Genomic DNA, 21,565 nt, shown 5'->3' with positions numbered 1-21,565 from the left:
AATAAATAAATAAATAAATAAATAAATAAATATTTGTGCAGCTTTCTGAGATTTAGTGTGTTTCTGTAGTGTTTCACTCTAACTACACAAACACACAAAATCTCACAAAGCTGTATGTGGAATTTTGTGTGTGGAAAGTGTGAAAGTTGGGCTTTTGGGCTTTTTGTAGCTGTGTGAGGTTCCTGCTTGTTTCAGGGGCCATTTTGGGTCTAGCACAGCTGCTTTTACATTGTGGGTGAGCCAGTTGATGTTTTTTTAATTTTTATTTGGTGTGCGTTGGAAGAGGGATAGTCTTATACGGTGAGTATAGCCCAAACCCTATATTTTAACAGGAAAATTTGGAGGTCGTCTTATACACCCAGTCGTCTTATACGCTGGAAAATATGGTAAGATTTGTGGCGATACAATAGAATGGTAAATACCTAGATTAACATATTAGAATTTTTGTTAAAATTTGTGTTTTGATTTTTATTTTAAAAGATGTAATGGAGGAAATTCGGGATAGAGCCTGTCAAAGAAGTGTAAGCGATTGTACCTATTTATGACTGGATCAAGACTTCATTCTTAAAAGATGTATTTTATGTGTATGTTTTAAAAAATAAAAATAAAAAATATTTTCAAAAAAGAAAGAAAGAAAAGAAATTACATAACATGATTGGAGATTTAGAATACGATAACATGTGCATAGTTGGTGATTTTAATGCGATTGTAGATATATACAGTATACATATTATTGTGGCAGACATCAATCTTGGTCTCAAATTGATATGGTTTGGGCATCAATAGAGTTAAATTTAGAAATTGAGGAAATTAATATTGACATAAACTCATGGGCAGATCACAATCCTATTAAAATTAAGAGGAAAGGGCAAAAAAAGATAAGGAAGTGGACTCTAAAAAAAGCAATTTTGAACTATAATGAGTTTAAATTAAAGTAGTAGTGGTGGGGAGCATCACACCAGATGCATTCAGATGGTGACTTGCTCCCATACCTCCTGCTCACCCTGCTTTCCTGGGGATATGAGAGCGAGGGACCCTGGTTTCCGTCTGATATATGTGAATGCCAGGTCCGTGATGAATAAGGCTCTCCTCATATGAGATCTTATTGATGAGGAGGGTGTGGACCTGGGCTGTATCACGGAGATCTGGTTGGGGCAAGAGGGGGGAATCCCTCTCTCTGATTTATGCCCTTCAGGCTTTCATGTCCTGCACCAGGGAAGGGGTGGGGGGGTGGAAGTGGTTGTTAGAGAAAGTCTGAGTCCTAAGGAGGTCACTGTCCCTCAGATAGGCGGGTGTGAGTCTCTTCTATTGAAGTGGGACCCTGGAGTTCAGTCGGGCTTGTTGGTCACATACTTATCTCCCAGCTATGTTGCCACAGCCCTGCCCTCACTACTCAATGTCTTGACTGAAGTGGCACTTTGAATTCCCCAGCCTTTTGGTTGTGGGAGATTTTAATCTGCCTTCGATCGGCAAGTCATCTGAGACAGTCCGGGAATTCATGGCCTCCATGGCAGCCATGGACCTGACTCAGGTTATTCAGGGCCCAACTCATAGGGGAGGACACACATTCGACCTGGTTTTTCTCTCTGGGCAGTGGATAAATGGTCATGGTAAGGGGGAACTTTCCATCACTCCCCTGTCATGGACTGACCATTCCCTCCTTAGACTAGACTTTCAATCTGCCAACCCCTGCCGCTGGGAGACGGGACCCATAAAATGGTTCCGCCCTAGGCACCTGATGGACCTAGAAAGGTTCTTGAAGGAGCTTGAGACATTCCCCACCCCTCAATCCTGCAATTCAGCTGAGGCTCTGGTGGCATCCTGGGAACGGGTGGCTACCGACGCCTTAGACAGAATCACACCTTTGCGGCCTCTAACCCGATGCAGATCCCGGATTGCTTCTTGGTTTTCCATGGAGCTCCGGGAAATGAAACGTCAGAAAAGACACCTAGAGGAGAGTTGGAGGTCCTCCTGATCTGAATCTGACCAAACACAGTTAAGAACCCATATTAGGTCTTATCTAGTGGCGATGGAAGCGGCGAAATGAGATTACTTCACCGCCCTCATTGCAGCTGCAGAAAACCACCCAGCAGCCCTGTTTGGTGTGACCCACTCCCTCCTCAATCAGGGAGCGAGGGAAGACCCTTTGCAGGGCAGAGCTGAGGATTTTATACAGTTTCTGCATGATAAAATCGCTCAGATTGGGATCGGATTGGACTCTGACTGGGCAGAATCCAATTGGGAGACTAGGGTTGGTCTTGAGAATAATATCTGGATTGAGTTTGACCCTGTTTCTGTCAAGGAAGTGGACAGGATTATGGGCAAACTTAGTTCCTCCACTTGCTTATTGGATCCTTGTTCCTCCTGGTTGGTTTCGGCTGCCAGGGAGGTGATTAGAGACTGGATCCAGGCAATTGTCAATGCTTCATTGAGAGAGGGAAACTTCCCCATCTCTCTTAAGGAGGTGGTGGTTTGACCTCTCCTCGAGAAGCCTTTCCTCGATCCAGACTCACTTAATAACTATCGTCCTGTCTCCAACCTTCGCTTCATCACGAAGGTTGTTGAGACTGTAGTGGTGCAACAGCTCCCACAATTCCTGGAGGAAACGGAATACCTTGACCCATACCAATCGGGCTTCCGACACGGACACAGCACAGAAACGGCATTGGTCGCTCTGGTGAATGATCTCTGGCGGGCTCGGGATGGTAGTTGTTCCTCCATCCTGGTTCTACTTGACCTCTCAGTGGCTTTTGATACCATAGACCATGGTATCCTACTGCAGCGACTTGTGGGGTTAGGGGTGGGAGGCACTATCTTACAGTGGTTCTCCTCCTACCTCTCGGGTCGCTTTCAGTTTGTATGGGCGGGAGAGCAGAGATCCATCCCGAGGCCCCTTAATTGTGAATTGCCTCAGGGGTCGGTACTCTTCCCCCCCCCACTCTTTAACATCTATATGAAGTCACTGGGTGAGATCATTCGTGGCTTTGGGGTGAGATATCATCAATATGCTGATGATACCCAATTATACATCTCCACCCCAGACCACCCCAGAGATGCCCTTTCCATGATGTCCCATTACCTGGAGGCCTGGATGGGCAGAAACAGACTCAAACTCAATCCCTCTAAGATTGAGTGGCTGTGGATGCCGGCATCTCGGGTTTCAGAGGCACCATCACTTTTGATAGATGGGGAAAAACTTGCACCCGTTGATAGGGCTCGTAACTTGGGTGTCCTCCTGGATGCTCGGCTGTTCCTAGAAAACCATCTAATGGCCGTGACCAGGGGGCCTTTGCACAGGTTCGCCTGGTGCGCCAGTTGCGCCTTTTCCTGGACCGAGATGACCTTTGCACAGTCACTCATGCCCTGGTTACTTCCCGCTTGGATTACTGCAATTCCCTCTACATGAGCCTGCCCCTGAGATGCACCTGGAGACTCCAGTTGATCCAGAATGCAGCTGCATGGGTTGTTACAGGAGCCCCTCATTACTCTCATATAACACCCCTCCTGCATGAGCTGCACTGGTTACCAGTGGTTCTCCGGGTCTGCTTCAAGGTGCTAGTCCTCACCTATAAGGCCCTACATGACTTAGGTCCAGGATATTTGCAGGACCTTCTCCTGCCTGCCTCTCACCGTCCTGTTCGCTCAAATAGGGCCTCTCTCCTCAGGGTTCTGATGGCGAGCCAATGTCGTCTTGCTGTGCCCAGGGGTAGGGCGTTCTCTGTGGGTGCTCCCACCCTCTGGAATGAATTACCTACAGAGCTCTGGACGGCTCCTGATCTCCATTCCTTCCATCGGGACTTGAAGACTTGGCTGTTCAAACAAATAGGCTGACTCTGATTCCGGGTTTTATTATTTACTATTAATTAATTATTTGGATTAAAATGGGATTTTATTGTACTTGTTTCTTAACTTATGTTCGCTGCCCTGAGTCATTCGGGAGAATGGCAGCATATAAATACATGTAATAAATGATAAATAATAATAAATAATAAGGATAAGACTAAAATGATAACGAAAAATATGACAGTAAAACAAGTAGAAGAATTAGTGAACGAATCAGGACTACAGGTAGTAAAAAAGGTGAAGTACTTAGGGATAAATCTGACAGTGAGAAGTGCAACTATATAGGACAATATGGAACCTTAGTCCAACAAAGAAAAGAAGACTTAGAAAAATGGGGGAAATTAAAATTATCACTACTAGGTAGGATTGCAATGATAAAGACAAACATCCTGCTGAGACTCCTTTACTTATTTCAAACAATCCCGGTGAAATTGGATAAGAAATTTTTTAATAATTTGGATAGAATAACTACAAAATTCGTGTGGGAAGGGAAGAAACCAAGAATCAAATTAAGTATTTTACAAGAAGATAGAATTAGAGGTGGATTTGGATTGCCAGCATCCAAATATTACAAAGCAACAAGTTTAACATGGATTAAAGAGTGGGTGAATTTGGAAAATCAAAGATTATTAAAATTAGAAGGACATGATCTGATGAAGGGGTGGCATGCCTTCTTGTGGAACACCGGGAACAAAACATATAAACATTTCAGTAACCATACAATAAGAGATTCACTAATTAGTACATGGCAAGAAATTAAAAACAAACATTATTTGAAAGTTCCTGGATGGTTATCCACAATGGAGGCGATAATGCACCCCCAACACACTAGCAACACAAAAAATGATAAGATATAAGAAAATATTGGATTCTCAGGGAGTATTGAAAACACAGGAAGAACTTAGAGAGCAAGGAATATCAATAGATTGGTGGCCCTACTTACAGATAAAATTAAGATACAAAAAAGATCAAGAGGAAGGAGGAATAGACCCAAAACCGAATCGATTAGATAAATTATTAGAAACTATGGAAGAAAAAATAATTTTAAAAATTTATAAATATTTATTAGAATTCGATCTAGCAGAGGAATTGGTTAAAGGACAAATGATAGCATCGGCAAGAAACATTGAACATAACATACAGTTAGAAGAATAGGAAAGGGTATGGGAAACCAATTGTCAACTTGCAAAGCTTTCAAGTTGCCATGAGCAGGAGGGAGGGAGAACTGAAGTGAATTCCATACATTCTTTCTGACCGCAATCAGAAGGAGGGTGTTAGGTTTCACAGCCAGCCAAAATGGTTAATTGGAGAATGTGATTTATGACATGGCCAGAGAGGAGGGGAGAGACAGGGTCATAGGGGAACGTAAATCTATGTAGGATCAGTCCTAACTGCATCCGAGTATTGCCGGAATGGTGCTCCTAATAAATGAATATATTTCCTTTGAAGTTTGGATCATGGCTCATGAATTAATTAGGGCATCTTTCAGAAACTTGACACCAATTATATTATGACAAAATCAGTAGTCTATAAGGAGAATCAGTATAAAATGTGGTATAGATGGTATCTGGCCCTTTCGAGATTAGCGAAGATGTATCCAAATTTGAACCCAACCTGCTGGAAATGTAAGCAGGCACAGGGTACTTTCTTTCATGTCTGGTGGCTTTGCCCAAAAATTAGGGAATACTGGGAAAAAATAAAAATTTGGTTAACAGAAATAACAGAAGAAGAAATAGAGTTTAAACCAGAAATTTTTTTATTAGGTATGATCAAAGAAAATATTAGGAGAGAATTAAAATATTTAATCTTACACATAATAACGGCAGCCAGATTGGCACTAGCGCAACATTGGAAAACGGATCAATTGCCAACGGATCAACTAATAATCCAGAAAATATACAATTGTGCGGAAATGGATAAATTAACATTCGAGTTAAAAGATAAGGTAGATTCAAAGTACTATATGGTATGGAATAGATGGTATGACTGGATAAATTAAAAAAAACAAGAGAGAGTAAATGTAAAAGCTTGTATGAAAATAAAATTAACAAACAGGCACCGTCAACAAGATAAATGATACAATAAGTCATTTTCTATATTTATAAATATAGCTATATATATTTAGTCTGTTCGTTTGGAATTGTATTGTTTTTTCTATTTTACTGTTTTATATATAAATGCATTTTGTATGTATTTGATATGATTTCATCTTTTTATGTTTAATAAAGTTTGTTTTTAAAATTAAAAAAAACTTTTAAAAAAAGAGAGATTGGCCCCGATATTGCTGCCTTTTTGCAAAGTCTTAAAGACATGGATTTATCATTGACCTTGGAGATCTGGATGTGAGGATGAGCCCATGAAGTGATTGTTTTGAGGTGTTGCTCATTTTTCCTGGGCAATTCCTTCTGCCATAGTTTTGTATAGTTTTTAAGTATTATTACCCAGAGTCATGAATCTGAGATGGGCAGCCACATAATTTGAAATAATAAATAAATAAAGATATAATGAGCTCTTTGAGCTTGGTTGTTTACTTGCAGACATTTCATTATCCAAACTAGGTAATATCATCAACACCCAGCAACCCTCCTCCTCCACCACTCTACAGATCCCATTCCCTTCTAGCATTGACAATGTTACCTAGTTGGGTAATGAAATGTCTGCAAGAAAACTACCAAGATCAGAAAACACCAAGGATCCTACAATATCTTTCTGCTCTGCCTCCCCCTCCTCCTCTTCCACTCTACAAACCCATTCCCTTCTGGCACTGATGATGTTACCTAGTTGGGTAATGAAACATCTGCAAGAAAACAACCAAGTTTAAAGAGCACCAAGGACCCCTCATTTCAACCCTGAGCTACAAATATAGATAATACCGAAAGTTGCGCATACCTGAAACAACATGAAAGGCTCCCTAATGAATAAACTTTCAGAAAAATACCAATCCATTCTGTTTTTTCTTATGTCCTCTTTTCAGATGAGCCAAGGAATGTCCCCACTTAGAAAGCCATGGAACCTAATTATCTACCATAGACTGACTCCATAGTGGGAAGATTTAGGGCAGGTTTCCACATTCTGCTTATAAATCTGTATATACAGTACTGGAACTACAGTGCATATACAGTACTGGAACTATTCTTGCAGAAGGAATTGCTTTGCTTCTTCTTGTACTCCTTATTCTTTGTGTGTAAGATGATGGTGGGTGGGGGGAGAGAGAAGAAAAAGCAACTCAATTAAAATGACATTTTACTAATGGTGGATTATGCCAGTGAGTGAGCAGTCAAAGCTTTATCTGTCTCATTTTCATTTCTACCTTCCATTTAAATAACAGCACATTTTGACATTTTTTCCCCTTTTGTGAAATCTTTTCTTCTGGAGTTGCTAAGCAATAAATCAAACATGGAAATCCGAAGAGAACTTAAGGAGAAGAATGTGAGGTTGGGTGGGGATGGAGAGCTAATTTCTGACAGCTGATTCGCAATGAAATATGCAAGTTAAAATGTAGAAAAATTTGCTCTATACAGTAAAGGTTACGGTGGGATAAAAAGATATGAAGGCAGGCGAAGACAAGCTAAGGAGAAACCTTTTCTCTCCCACACATGTACCGAGATTTCCCTACTTAAATTAAAATGGGAATAAAAAGATTTCCTGTAAATCTCGTTCTAAATGCTGTGGTATTCGATAGAATGTTTTAGCTTTCACAAGGCTTCCTGGGCCTTGAAATTTATGACAGGGAAATCTTAGTAAAAGGAAGACAATTAACTGAATCCAGAGCTTTGCTAAACACATGGTGATAAACACATGGCTTGAATCCAACTATTCTTTTTATATTGGAGGAAGTATTTCAGTGCTGCAGTTGGAAGCCATCAGCAATTTGCATAGGTGTGTTTTTATTGTAATTATCTCTGGCAGTATTCATAATTTGAATGCAATTAATTGCGCTACAGCAATATGCTTCTATGATTGTTGGCTCTTGTAAGTTACTTGGATGTCATAACTGACACTGCCAAGACTTCTGTGAGTAGACGGTTTTCTGAATATGTAGGTTTTAATATTTTTTCCAGGTAGTTTAACATTGTGCCAAAACCATTATTGTCCATTGCTTTCTGTGAAATGTATTTTTTAAAGCCTCCCGAATGTGCATCTGCACTGTTTTCAGTTTTTATGCTGTGAGAGGTAATAGTTGTACATTGAGAATTTTATATAGGTATAAAACTACAGCATAGAAATATAAAGAGCTATTTTGTAGGTGATGTGAAATGCTGTAAAAATGTCTCTCTCACATATTAATCAGAGCAGTTCTTGAAGATCTTTGGATTCACTTTGGTATAGGGTAGGCTAGTCTTCTTCTACTTCTTTCTATTTTTGCACTATGGCACGGTCCTCTTGTCAACAAAACCATCTCCATTTGGCTTAATCAGGGTGTCTGCAGGGGTGTTGCCCATGCATTTCATGTCCTCCTTGATAAGCTCTATCCACCATTTTTTGGGTCTTCCACCAGGTCACTGACCATCAGAATCCAGATGCATGGCTGTCCTTACCCCTAAGTCTTCTTTATTGCAAACAACATGTAATAACGTGTTTGAAGCCCATTCGGAGGAGTTGACGCCAGCCATCGAGGAAAAACGGAGAGCTCTAATTGCATATAAAGCCTGTTCCAGTGAATGAAACCTACAGGTTCTGCGAGCTGCTCATAGCAAAGTCCAACAGACCGCCAGGAGATGTGCTAACAATTATTGGCTGCAGCTTTGCTCTTGGATCCAGATAGCAGCTGACACAGGCAACATCAAGGGGATGTATGATGGCATCAAGCAGGCCTTACATCCAAAGCAGAAGAAATCTGCCTCTCTGGAGTCTGCTTCAGGTAAGGTTATCCAGGACTGAGCACAGCAGATGGTATGCTGGGTGCAGCACTACTCCAAGTTATATTCCAGAGAAAATGTGGTAACTGAAGAAGCATTAAACAACATTGAGTGCCTGGCTGTCTTGGAGGAGCTTGACAGTGAACCAACTTTAGAAGAACTAAATGCGGCCCTGGATTCCTTTGCTTCTGGCAAGACACCCAGGAAAGATAACATCCCTGCTGAAGTTCTGAAGTGCTGCAAAGAGAACATCCCCACTGAACTGCATGAAATCTTCTGTCTTTGTTGGAGGGAAGGTAGAGTAACATAGGACATGAAGGATGCAAATACTGTACAAGAACAAAGGTGACAGTGGTGACTGTAACAACTACCACAGCATCTCTCTTAGTATTGTAGGGAAGCTGCTTGCCCATGTTGTACTGAAGAGGCTCCAGGTGCTTGCAGAGAGAGTCTATCCAGAATCACAGTGTGGATTTCAAGCCAACAGGTCCACTACTGACATGGTATTTTTCCCTTAGACAGTTGCAGGAGAAATGCAGGGAACAAAGACAGCCACTTTTCGTAGCTTTCATAGATCTTACGAAGGCTTTTGACTTGATTAGCAGGGATGGCCTTTATAAAATTCTCCCCAAGGTTGGATGCAGGGGTGAAATGCTCCCGGTTCAGACCGGATCGCCCGATCTGGTAGCGATGGAGGCGGGTGGTTCGGAGAACCGGTAGCAAAAATCCCTGCCCCCCCCCATTGCCCAGCTGAGCCGCACAATCATCAGAGGCTTTTAAAAGCATTTTTTCTACAACCTCTTTGGCCGAGGAGGTTATAGAAAAAAATGTTTTTAAAAGGAAAAAAAGCGGAACTTCCGGTGGCAACGCGTCGTGCAGCTCCTTTTGGAGCGCTAGCCCCGCGATCTTGTCAAAGCTGCTAGAACAGCAAAAAAAGCTGTTTAGCGGCTTGAAAATTTTCCCCTCAGGAAAAGAGGGGAAAGAGAGCAGACAGGATTGGGTAGAGCTCCCCAAGAGTCCCAGGAATAATTCTTGGGGCACGAAGGGTGAGAGCTCCCTAGAAGCCTGACACAAGCTCCGGACCTGGGACGCTTCTGCATTTAGCAGAACAAGATGCCGTGACCATCCCTGCAATATTTTAATAGCATTTTGGATACAAAAGCAGGCAGAGCAAAGTCAGGAGGAACTCCAACTGCAAGTATTAAACTTTAACTCCTGTGTATTGAATACTTCCTTCTTGACTGCTGTGGGAAGAAAGTGAAAGGAAATGGTGCCGAGTCTTAATTGGGTGTGGTAATGAAAGCTAACTTCAAAGTACTCATCTGTGTTGACAGTCTCTGCTGCTAATGAACAGAATTTGTCTCAAAAGAAAGAAGAATTAAATTAGATAAATTTAAATTTACTGAGGACTGAAACTAATTGGAAATTGAGTTAATTTTTGGGATTGGCTGTTGTAAAAGTTTTAATCTGGAACTGAAAATTGGAAAGCCTTGGTAGTACAGTGGTCTAAAGCACCCTGTTATTAAGACCAGCTGCCTGCAATTACTGCAGGTTCGAATCTCGCCAGGCTCAAGGTTGACTCAGCCTTCCATCCTTTCTAAGGTAGGTAAATTGAGGACCCGGTTTGTGGGGGCAATAAGCTGACTTTGTATAAATATACAAAAGTATGAAGGCTATTGCTTAACGCATTGTAAACCGCCCTGAGTCTCCGGAGAAGGGCGGCATATAAATCATTTTTTTTAAAAAAAAATGGCTTTTAAGCAAATAAAAACTGCTGGGGCTAAAATTACTGTGAGCTCTCCTATTCCACCACCTAAACTCCAATCTTTGACAGCTCCAGTAGAACCACAAGCTTTAACCCTGGAAGCCTTGCAGCAAGCCTTAAAGTTGCAAGCCTTCTCTTTAGAAGAAAAAATTACTTCTGTTCTTGATGAAAAAATGAAAGTGGTGACTGATAAAATGGATGAAGTAACTGGAGAAGTGACAAAAATCAAGGATGAAATTCAAGCTCAAAATAAGGCAATTAGAGAAGATATTATTTTTGCATTTAAAGGTCTGGCAAGCCACATTGAAGGGTTAGATGAAAGATTAGAGGAAGTTAATCAATCAAACGTGAATTTGGAGAATAAAATAGGAGAGGTTCAGACACAGATTAAAAAAGGCAGACTCAGAGGTGATGATGATACAATATAGATCGAAGGAATTTGCTATAAGAGTAAGAGGCCTGAAAGAAAATACCCAAGAGAATTTGAGAGAGATCTTTGCAGAAGCTTTTGCACAGATAACTCAAGAAAGGAAGGAGGATCTGGATTGGCAAATGGATAAAATTTATCGTGTTAATTCATGGGTAGCCAGGCAGAGAAATTTAACAAGAGACATTGTAATTTACTTTACAATAAGGAGGCTAAGAAATATGATATTGCAGGCTTCCTACAAAAATAAACTTCAAGTGGCAGGGCAGGAGGTTTTAACATTAAAAGAAATCCCTCCCAAAATGTTGAGAGCAAGGAAGGATTATGCTTTTGTGGTGGATGAACTTAGAAAACATCAGATACAGTACAGATGGGAGATTCCAACTGGATTGGTGGTGGATTATTCAGGACAGAGATTTCGTCTTAATACATTATGGAAGGCAAGGGTTTTTCACTTCAATGTATTAAAGGCTGGAGGTTCTTCTTCTCCAGATATTAGAAGAAGAAAGGAAATAGAGGAAGCAAGAATGGGAATGAAAGAAATTATCCAGGCTCAGGCAGAGGCTCAAGGAGTTTCGATTGTTGAAGATTTATTACAACTTACGAGCTCTGCCCAAGATATGGAGTTATTTGGCAAAATAGAGGAACTGAGGGATCAAAGACAGACTCGAGCAGCAAAGAAACGCCAAGAGGAATTAAAGGTGCAGCAAGCCCAGATGAAAGCACAAGAAACTACAAAATCAGAAGCAGTGGGAGGGGCAAGGCCAAAGATCAAAGTGAAAGATGACCTTCAGCTAATGCTTGAAAAGCTTCAAATTGCCAAAAATGACAAGTAAATTTCTAACTTGGAATGTCAATGGATTAAATTCACTGCAAAAGAGGAGAAAAATATTTCATTATCTGAAGCAGTATAAAAATGACATTATATGCCTACAAGAGACACATATTAGAATGCAAGATCAAAAATATTTAACAAATGCAAGATTGGGGACACATTTTATAGCATCTGCACCGGAGAAGAAAAATGGTATAGTTATATACCTTAAAAAAGGCTTAATAGCTAAATTAATTGAAGCAGACCCACAAGGAAGATATATTGCAATTGAAATCTTAATAGAAGGGAAAAAAACATTATTGATTGGACTATATGCACCAAATCAGCAACAAGAAAGTTTTTATAAGACTTTACATGCTAAATTAAAACAATGGAATTATAAAACACATATAATGATGGGAGATTGGAATGGAGTTTTGAATATTAAAAAGGACAAAAAAGGATCTCTACAAAATATTAAAACATGTGCTAGGTTGCCTAAGTCTTTTTTTGATATGATGGAGGATATGGAGTTGAGAGATATTTGGCGTGAGAGGAACAGAGAAGAGAAAGATTTTACCTTTTTTTCTGATAGACATCAGTCATTTTCCAAGATTGATTTTATATTAATTTCTAATGAATTTTTTTCCAGGGTGAAGAAAACGAAGATATGTCCAAGAACATTAACAGATCATAGTCTGTTAGTCACCCAGAAAGTCCTGGAGGCTGAATGAAAATTTGTTTAGATATGAGGAAAATGTGAAAGAATGAAAACAATTTATGAAAGAATTTTTTGTTATGAATTTGCATAAAGGTACACCTATGGAGACAGTTTGGGATGCAAGTAAAGCATATATGAGAGGTATTTTAATTTATTTGAATAATAAATATAGACGTAAACAGGAAAGGAAATGGAAGGAGTTAGAAGAAGAAATAAAAAATAAAGAGCAAGTATTAATTTTAAACCCAACTGACAAGAAGACAAAAGAAGCAATTAAATTATTGCGAGGACAATTTTTTTTAAAATTTGATTTATATGCCGCCCTTCTCTGGAGACTCAGGGCGGCTTACAATGTGTTAAGCAAAGCCTTCATACTTTTGTATATTTATACAAAGTTAGTTTATTGCCCCCATAATCTGGGTCCTCATTTTACCTACCTCAGAAAGGATGGAAGGCTGAGTCAACCTTTAATATTTTAATTTAATTAATAATTTATAATTAATAATTTAATATGTTGATGGCAGACCAGGTAGCAACTAATTTGCAATATGCCAAACATAATTCTTTTTGTAATGCGAATAAACCAGGCAGATGGTTGGCATACTTGCTTAGGAAAAAAAAAAGGCTATGTACTATAGAGAAAATAGAATATAAGGGTAAAGAGGTGTATCAGCAAAATATGATTAAAAAAGCATTTTCAGAATTCTATATGAAGTTGTATACTAGTGATAAGATTCAAGGTATAGATATAGATAAATATTTACAGAGGGAAAATGTCTCTATAATCTCAGAAGAACAAAGGGAAGGTTTGAATCCATTGATAACTGTTGAGGAAATTATTTTAGCAATTAAACAATTGAACGTGGGAAAAGCCCCCAGGACGGATGGGTTGACAGCGGTTTATTATAAAAATTTGCAGGCAGAAATGGTGGAACCACTTAAAGAACGATTTAATGAAATACAAGCTGGAGGACAAGTGCCTCATTCTTGGAGAACAGCATTTATTTCCCTGATCCCAAAGGAAGACCAATATCATACTCAGCTAAAAAACTGTAGGCCCATATCATTGTTAAATACAGATTACAAGATCTTTACTAAAATATTGGCAAATAGGTTGATGCCAGTTATGCAACAAATGATTCACAATGACCAAACTGGTTTCATTAATAGGCGATATATGAAGAGTAATGTAAGACAAATAGTTAATATATTGGAGTATTTGGGAAAAAACAACCAGGTGCTTATATTTTTAGATGCGGAAAAAGCGTTTGATCGACTGAACTGGAATTTTTTATTGAAAATAATTGAAAATATGCAATTTGGAGAGTACTTTATACAATCTATTAAGGCAATATATCAGCAACAAACAGCACAAGTAATAATTAATGGTAGTTTAATGGAAACTTTTAATATAGAAAAGGGAACAAGATAAGGATGTCCTTTATCTCGATTATTGTTTATTTTGACTTTGGAATTTTTGTTGAATAAAATACGTGGTTCAGATAAAATAAGGGGAATTAAAATTAGGAATGAGGATTACAGGGTACGAGCATTCGCAGATGATCTGGTTGTGACCTTGACCCAACCAATAAATTCGGTTATAGGTTTAATGGATATAATTAACCAATATGGACAAGTCTCTGGACTTAAAATTAATGCAGGGAAAATGAAGATGATAATTAAAAATATGGTTACAAGTCAAAAAGAAGAAATTGAAAGAATAACAGGATTTGAATCAGTTAAGAAGGTTAAGTATTTAGGGGTTTATATTACAACATCAAATGCGAAACTATATAAGTGTAATTATGAATTGTTGTGGCAAAAAATCCAGAAAGAGATGGAAAGTTGGAAAAAATTGCAATTATCATTGCTGGGGAGGATAGCTGCAGTGAAGATGAATATTTTGCCAAAGTTCTTATTTCTTTTCCAAATGATACCAATACTGAAAAAAGATGGAAATTTGAATGAATGGCAGAAGGGTATTACTAATTTTGTGTGGGCAGGAAAGAGACCAAGAATAAAACGAAAAATAATGCAAGATATACGTGAAAGAGGAGGTCTCAAAATGCCTAATTTAAGATTGTACTACGAGGCAGCTGTCCTCTCAGCAGTTAGTGATTGGATTAATTTAACAGAAGAGAGAATATTGAATATTGAAGGGTATGATTTGTTATATGGATGGCATGCATATTTACTATATGATAAAAAGGTGGATAAGAGTTTTAAAAGTCATGTATTAAGAAATGTATTATTACGTGTATGGAAAAAGTACCAATATAAATTAAATAACAAATTACCTGTTTGGACAATACCTAGACATATGATAGAGAATATAAGTGTGGAGCAGAAACAAGATGTGATTACTTATAAAGAGCTTCTTATTTTGGAAAGAGGTATATTGCAATTAAAGTCTTTAGAGGTATTAAAGGAAGAAAGGAAAATTCAAACTTGGTTTCAGTATGGGCAGTTGTATACTAGGTGGAAAGAAGATCAGAAAATTGGTATTTTGCAAAATGAAGAAAACTTAATAAAACAAACCAGGGATCAAAGTCCAATGCATATTAAAAGGTTGTATAATGCATTGATAGAAATAGATTCAGAAACTGAGCTAGTGAAGGACTGTATGATAAAATGGGCACAAAACTTTGGGGAATCAATATCTATGGATGTATGGGAGAAAATATGGGTTAGAAATGTGAAGTTTACTCAAGCTCAAAATCTAAGAGAAAATTTCTACAAATTGTTTTATAGATGGCATTTAGAACCCCAAAAGTTAACTTGTATGTACCCGGGTTTACAACCTACATGTTGGAGATGTAAATGTGATGATGCAATGTATTTTCATGTATGGTGGACATGTAAGAAAATTAAGGCATTTTGGATTAAGATATGGTGGATTATACAAAATATTCTTAAAAGGAAGATAAAATTTACTCCACAGTTGTTTTTATAGGGTATAATTGATGGATGTACAGTTATAGAGACTAATCTGAGTTTGAATTTAATAACTGCAGCCAGACTTTTGGTGGCGCAATATTGGAAGAAGGAAGAAATACCTACTATTGAAGAATGAACATTAAAAGTAGCTAATTTGGCAGAGATGGCTAAAATCTCTGCATATTTGAAAGACCGTTCGAATGAAAGATATGTACTGGAATGGAAAAGATGGATTGACTATATACAAAACAAATATTGGACTAAAAAGTTGCAAATAGCTTATGAATGAAATATTTAGATGATTTTTCTTTTTACTTTGACATTTTAGTACCTATGGGGGAGTTAAAGAGTAAGGGGAAGTTAAAAGTTTATAGTTAGTTTGCTTATGTTAGATTATGTTTGTTAAATGCAATACCCTGTATTTTGCTCTGGGAAGTCGGGAGGGGGAGGGAAGGGGAATGGGTGGGGGAAGGGGGGGGTATTTGTTTGTAAAACATTTTAAAACTTTTCAATATAAAAAAAAAGGAAAAAAAGCCTCTGCCGATCAGGCAAGTCAGCTGGGATCATTCAGAGGCTTTAAAAAAAAAGAAAGAAAGCCTCTGTAGATCAGGCAAAGCAGCTGGGATTGTCAGAGGCTTTAAAAAAAAAAAGAAAGCCTCTGCCAATCAGGCAAGTTAGCTGGGGTCATCAGAGGCTTTAAAAACATTTTTTTTACAACCTCTTCAGCCGAAGAGGTTGTAGAAAAAATGGTTTTAAAACTAAAACAAAAAAAAATTGGCCACGCCCACTCAGTCATATTACACACACACCCCACCAAGTCATGCCCACAGAACTGGTAGTAACAAATTTTACATTTCACCACTGGTTGGATGTCCACCTCAGCTCCTCAACGTCATCAGGTCCTTTCATAAGGAAATGAAGGACAATGTAGTTTTTGATGGCTTAACATCAGATTCCTTTGATATTCGAAGTGGAGTGAAGCAGGGGTGTGTCCTCGCGCCAACTTTATTTGGGATCTTTTTTGCTGTCATGCTGAAACATGCTTTTGGAACTGCAACAGAGGGTATTTACCTCCGGACCAGATCAGACAGAAAACTCTTTAATCTCTCTAGATTGAAAGCGAAGTCTAAAGTCCAGCTGAAATGCTTACAGGATTTCCTCTTCGCTGACAATGTTGCCATCACTACTCACTCTGCTGAAGACCTTCAACAACTTATGGACAATTTTAGCAAGGCCTGCCAAGACTTTGGACTAATAATCAGCCTGAAAAAAACACAAGTCATGAGTCAGGACGTGGATTCACCTCCCTGTATTACAATCTCTGCACAAGAACTGGAGATCGTCCATGACTTTGTGTATCTCGGCTCAACTATCTCTGACACTCTCTCTTTAGATACTGAGCTGAATAAACGTATTGGTAAAGCGGCCACCACATTTCCAGACTTACAAAGAGAGTATGGCTTAATAAGAAGCTGACGGAACATACAAAGATCCAGGTCTATAGAACCTGCGTCCTGAGCACACTCTTGTACTGCAGTGAGTCTTGGACCCTTTATGCATGGCAGGAGAGAAAGTTCAACACCTTTCATATCCGCTGTTTCCGATGTATTCTTGGCATCACCTGGCAGGACAAAATTCCAAATAGCGCAGTCTTGGAACGTGCTGGAATTTCTAGCATGTATACATTATTGAAACAGCGACGTCTACGCTGGCTTGGGCATGTCGTGAGAATGGCTGATGGTCGGATTCCAAAAGATCTCCTGTATGGAGAATTAGTGCAGGGAAAGCGCCTCAGAGGGAGACCACAACTGTGATATAAGGATATCTGCAAGAGGGACCTAAGGGCCCTGGGAATGGACATTAACTGGGAAACCTTGACTTCCGATCGTTTGGCTTGGAGGCTAAAGACACAGCATGGCCTTCTCCAATTCGAAGAGACACTTGTTCGGCAGGCTGAGGCAAAGAGGCAGTCCCAGAACCAGCAAAATCTGGGGGCTGAGCAGGATACAGAATGTATCTGCCCTCAGTGTGGAAAGGATTGCCACTCTCGAATTTGCCTTTTTAGTCACACTAGATGCTGTTTTAGGACCTCTTTCCAGAGCATGATACCATAGTCTTCTGAGACTGAAGGATGCCAGTGATGATGATAACATGTACAGGATATAGGGTAGGCTATTCCCATCTCAAAATCTGATTTTTTCTTCTGCCCCCAAAAGGGTTAGTTTTTTGTGATTCCATTTAACTTGGTTTGTCATAATTTGTTTCAATATTACCCTGATGTGAGATAATATTCCCATACGGTCATGGACAGGGAACATTAGAAATCTGAGAAGAAGCCATATAAATGTTTGGAGCATGTTCTTTGACGGTATTATTGCATAATTCAGTTCTGAGAATGTTCCTTCAATAGGATGGAAAGCAGAGCTGGATGCACAGATTTTACAAATCGCCCATCCAATTTGTGGGCAGTCTGAATATCTCCAAAGGAAAGAAATTACTGTTCTTCAGTAATTTCTGAAGAACAAGTATTCTTATTAGTGATATATATCTGTTGCAAAACAGTGCAATGGGAAGAGAGGTGATTGTGTGGTGGAAAGCTGGATAGTCACATAGGTTTCTTGCCCAGTTTTTTTTTTTTTTTTTGCAGAAAGTTTTTATTTTTTATTTTTTAACCAAATATACCAATTACATCTTTTCGGAACAGAGCTTTGATCTGGTCATCAATTTATACAATTTTTTATCACCTTTAATAAAATTTTGTATATTCTATTTTGCCATAACACTCAATCTTAAATCACTTATTCAACTAATACCATCTTAAAAAGAATTTACTCTTATTTACTTAATCAAAACAATTACCCTTCTATTAACCCATCCAAAATCTTAAATCAGTTAATAACTCATAGTACATTTATCAACTTTAAATCTTATCTCTAATCTTAAAAATATAGCAATTTATCATTTAACATTTAGACTTAGTTCTTAATTCAAATAACGCTATTTCAATTTTCTTTTCTTTTTTGCTTAAGTAAAAAAATGTTCAAATTATTACAATTGTTAGACATATTTACCAATATTTACCAGTACCAATCAGGCTTCCGACACGGTCACAGCACGGAAACGGCATTGGTCGCTCTGGTGAATGATCTCTGGCAGGCTCGGGATGGGGGTTGTTCCTCCATCCTGGTTCTACTTGACTTCTCAGCGGTTTTTGATACCATCGACCATGGTATCCTACTGCAGCGACTTGTGGGGTTAGGGGTGGGAGGCACTGTCTTACAGTGGTTCTCCTCCTACCTCTCGGGTCGCTTTCAGTTTGTATGGGCGGGAGGGCAGAGATCCACCCCGAAGCCCCTTAATTGTGGGGTGCCTCAGGGGTCGGTTCTCTCCCCCCTGCTCTTTAACATCTATATGAAGTCACTGGGTGAGATCATTCGTGGCTTTGGGGTGAGATATCATCAATATGCTGATGATACCCAATTATACATCTCCACCCCAGACCACCCCAGAGATGCCCTTTCCGTGATGTCCCATTGCCTGGAGGCGGTATGGGCCTGGATGGGCAGAAACAGACTCAAACTCCATCCCTCCAAGACTGAGTGGCTGTGGATGCCGGCATCTTGGGTTTCAGAGGCTCCATCACTTTAGATGGGGAAAAACTTGCACCCGTTGATAGAGCTCGCAACTTGGGTGTCCTCCTGGATGCGCGACTATCCCTAGAAGACCATCTAACGGCCGTGACCAGGGAGGGCCTTCGCACAGGTTCACCTGGTGCACCAGTTGCGCCCTTTCCTGGACCGAGATGACCTTCGCACAGTCACTCATGCCCTGGTTACTTCCCGCTTGGATTACTGCAATTCCCTCTACATGGGCCTGCCCCTGAGATGCACCCGGAGACTCCAGCTGATCCAGAATGCAGCTGCACGGGTTGTTATGGGAGCCCCTCATTACTCCCATATAACACCCCTCCTGCGTGAGCTGCACTGGTTACCAGTGGTTCTCCAGGTCCGCTTCAAGGTGCTAGTCCTCACCTATAAGGCCCTTCATGACTTAGGTCCGGGATATTTGCATGACCTTCTCCTGCCTGCCTCTCACCGTCCTGTTCGCTCACATAGGGCCGCTCTCCTCAGGGTTCCGACAGCGAGCCAATGTCACCTTGCTGTGCCCAGGGATAGGGCGTTCTCTGTGGGTGCTCCCACCCTCTGGAATGAATTACCTACTGAGCTCCGGACGACTCCTGATCTCTGCTCCTTCCGTCGGGACTTGAAGACTTGGCTTTTCAAACAAATAGGCTGAGACTGATTCCGGGCTTTATTATTTACTACTAATTAATTATTTGGATTAAATTATGATTTTATTGTACTTGTTTCTTAATTTGTGTTCGCCGCCCTGAGTCCTTCGGGAGAATGGCGGCATATAAATACATGTAATAAATAAATAAATAAATATTTAAACAATATTCCAATTATTATAGCTATCAATTTTCTCAAACAATACCTTCCAATATTTTAATAAAAATTAATTCATTATTTCCATTTGTATATTTTCTTTTTACATAATCTAATTTTACCTTTTCTTTTATCCTTCCACTGTTGATCCCAGTGTAATCATCTTTAATTTTTTTTTTACTGTTAATCCCAGTATAATCATCTTTATTTTTTCCACCGATAATCCCAGTGTAATCTCTAGGAACCTTCTTTTATCATTCTACTGTTAATCCCAGCATAATAATCTTGTACTTTTATAAATATATTATTCAAACATATTCAAATTATTACAATTGTTATAGGTATTTAAATAATATCCCAATTATCATAGCCATCAATTTTCTCAAATAATACCTTCTAACATCTTAATAAAAAATTAATTCATTATGTCTATTGCTATATTTCCTTTTTTAAAAAACATAGTCTATTTTCCATATATTTTAGCTTCATTCCATATTTCATTTCTAAATATCTGTGACATATTTCTTCTCACATTTGTTGATCTCAATATAGCCATTTTATAAATCCAAATCCTGGACTTTTTTATTTCTCTTAATATTTTCCAATCTTTTATTCTTTTATCATCACTGTTAATCCCAATATAATCATCATTATATTATTGTTAATTTCAATATAATCATCATTATGTTATAATCTCAATATAATCTCTAGAGACCTCCTTTTTATTATTACTATTCACATATTTGTGAATAGTACAAATATGAAGTGGAATAGTACAAATATGAAGTGGAAAATAAAGAAGACAAATATTTGTCTTCTTTATTTTCCACTTCTATATCTTATTTCTCCATCTTCGTTTTCTTGTCCACTCATGTATACTCCATTTCAACTTTTATGTCCTCAAATTTTTGTCCTCTAGGCAACATTATAGTTATTCCTCTTATTTCTATTCTCCAAGTCAAATAAATCAATTCGTTCCTTCTCTGATTCCAACGCCCTTTTTCTTTTTAGGTTGATATTATTCCAATTGTAAAAGTTCCATTGTGTTCCCTTCTTTTTATTTTTTTATTCCTCCAAAAGTCAAACCACTTGTAGACAAGAAAATCCTCCTCCACAAATTCTCACAGTTGTTATCAGTGAAGTTCACAATTTTCCAAAACAAAAAGCCAAATTACAGTGTTCCTTTTTACTCCAGATGGTGTTTCTCTGCAATCCACAATTCTGGTTGCTTAACAAGTATCCATTTTGTTTCAAACACATCACGATCTTACTTAATTTCTTTTTTCCTTTTTCAGTTTAAAGATATCAGATCATATTTAAAGTCCAGTCCAAATTTAAGTAGCTCTTCTCACTTCTTTCCCCCCCTTCCCCCTTTTATTTATACATCACTTTTCTTTTTAAAGTTTGTTATTCATTCTTTTTGTTTTTCTTGCAATTTAAAAAAGAAAGGGAAAAAAGAAACCGATGCCGGTTTTGCATCGTGGCAGGACAGTTGGGGAATTAGCGAGCTCCGATGAGTTCCGCGAAAATCCCAGCTGCCAAACTGCTGCCGATGGGTCTTCGGACCAGAACTGTCCTGTAGGGGCGGGGAAGAAAGAGAGGCACCTTGGACGACCAAGAGGAACAGGCAAGTTCCTCGGAGGTCAGAGGGAACTCTCTGTGAGTCGGCGGCGGGGGACGGCAGCCATGGCAGCTGTCACGAAGCTGGGACAACCAGACTAAGTATAGAGCTGGAGAGAGGAGAGGAACGG

At 39.0% G+C, this 21,565-nt stretch overlaps 1 protein-coding gene across 1 annotated transcript; it reads left to right on the top strand.

The window, feature by feature from the left end:
- Positions 1–8,634: 8,634 nt before the first annotated feature.
- On the top strand, positions 8,635–11,730 carry LOC148112479 (uncharacterized). The gene is made up of 4 exons (XM_087875859.1): positions 8,635–8,704; positions 10,537–10,833; positions 10,928–11,371; positions 11,468–11,730. The coding sequence occupies exons 1-4, from the start codon at positions 8,635–8,637 to the stop codon at positions 11,728–11,730; spliced, it is 1,074 nt and encodes a 357-aa protein (XP_087731985.1).
- Positions 11,731–21,565: the final 9,835 nt, after the last annotated feature.

This window comes from Pantherophis guttatus, chromosome 9 (genome assembly GCF_059756535.1).
Source record: "Pantherophis guttatus breed Tessera chromosome 9, ASM5975653v1, whole genome shotgun sequence".
NCBI classification, from domain to species: domain Eukaryota; kingdom Metazoa; phylum Chordata; class Lepidosauria; order Squamata; family Colubridae; genus Pantherophis; species Pantherophis guttatus.
The sequence above is the reverse complement of the archived record's forward strand: the minus strand, read 5'-3'. Positions and strand labels throughout refer to the sequence as shown.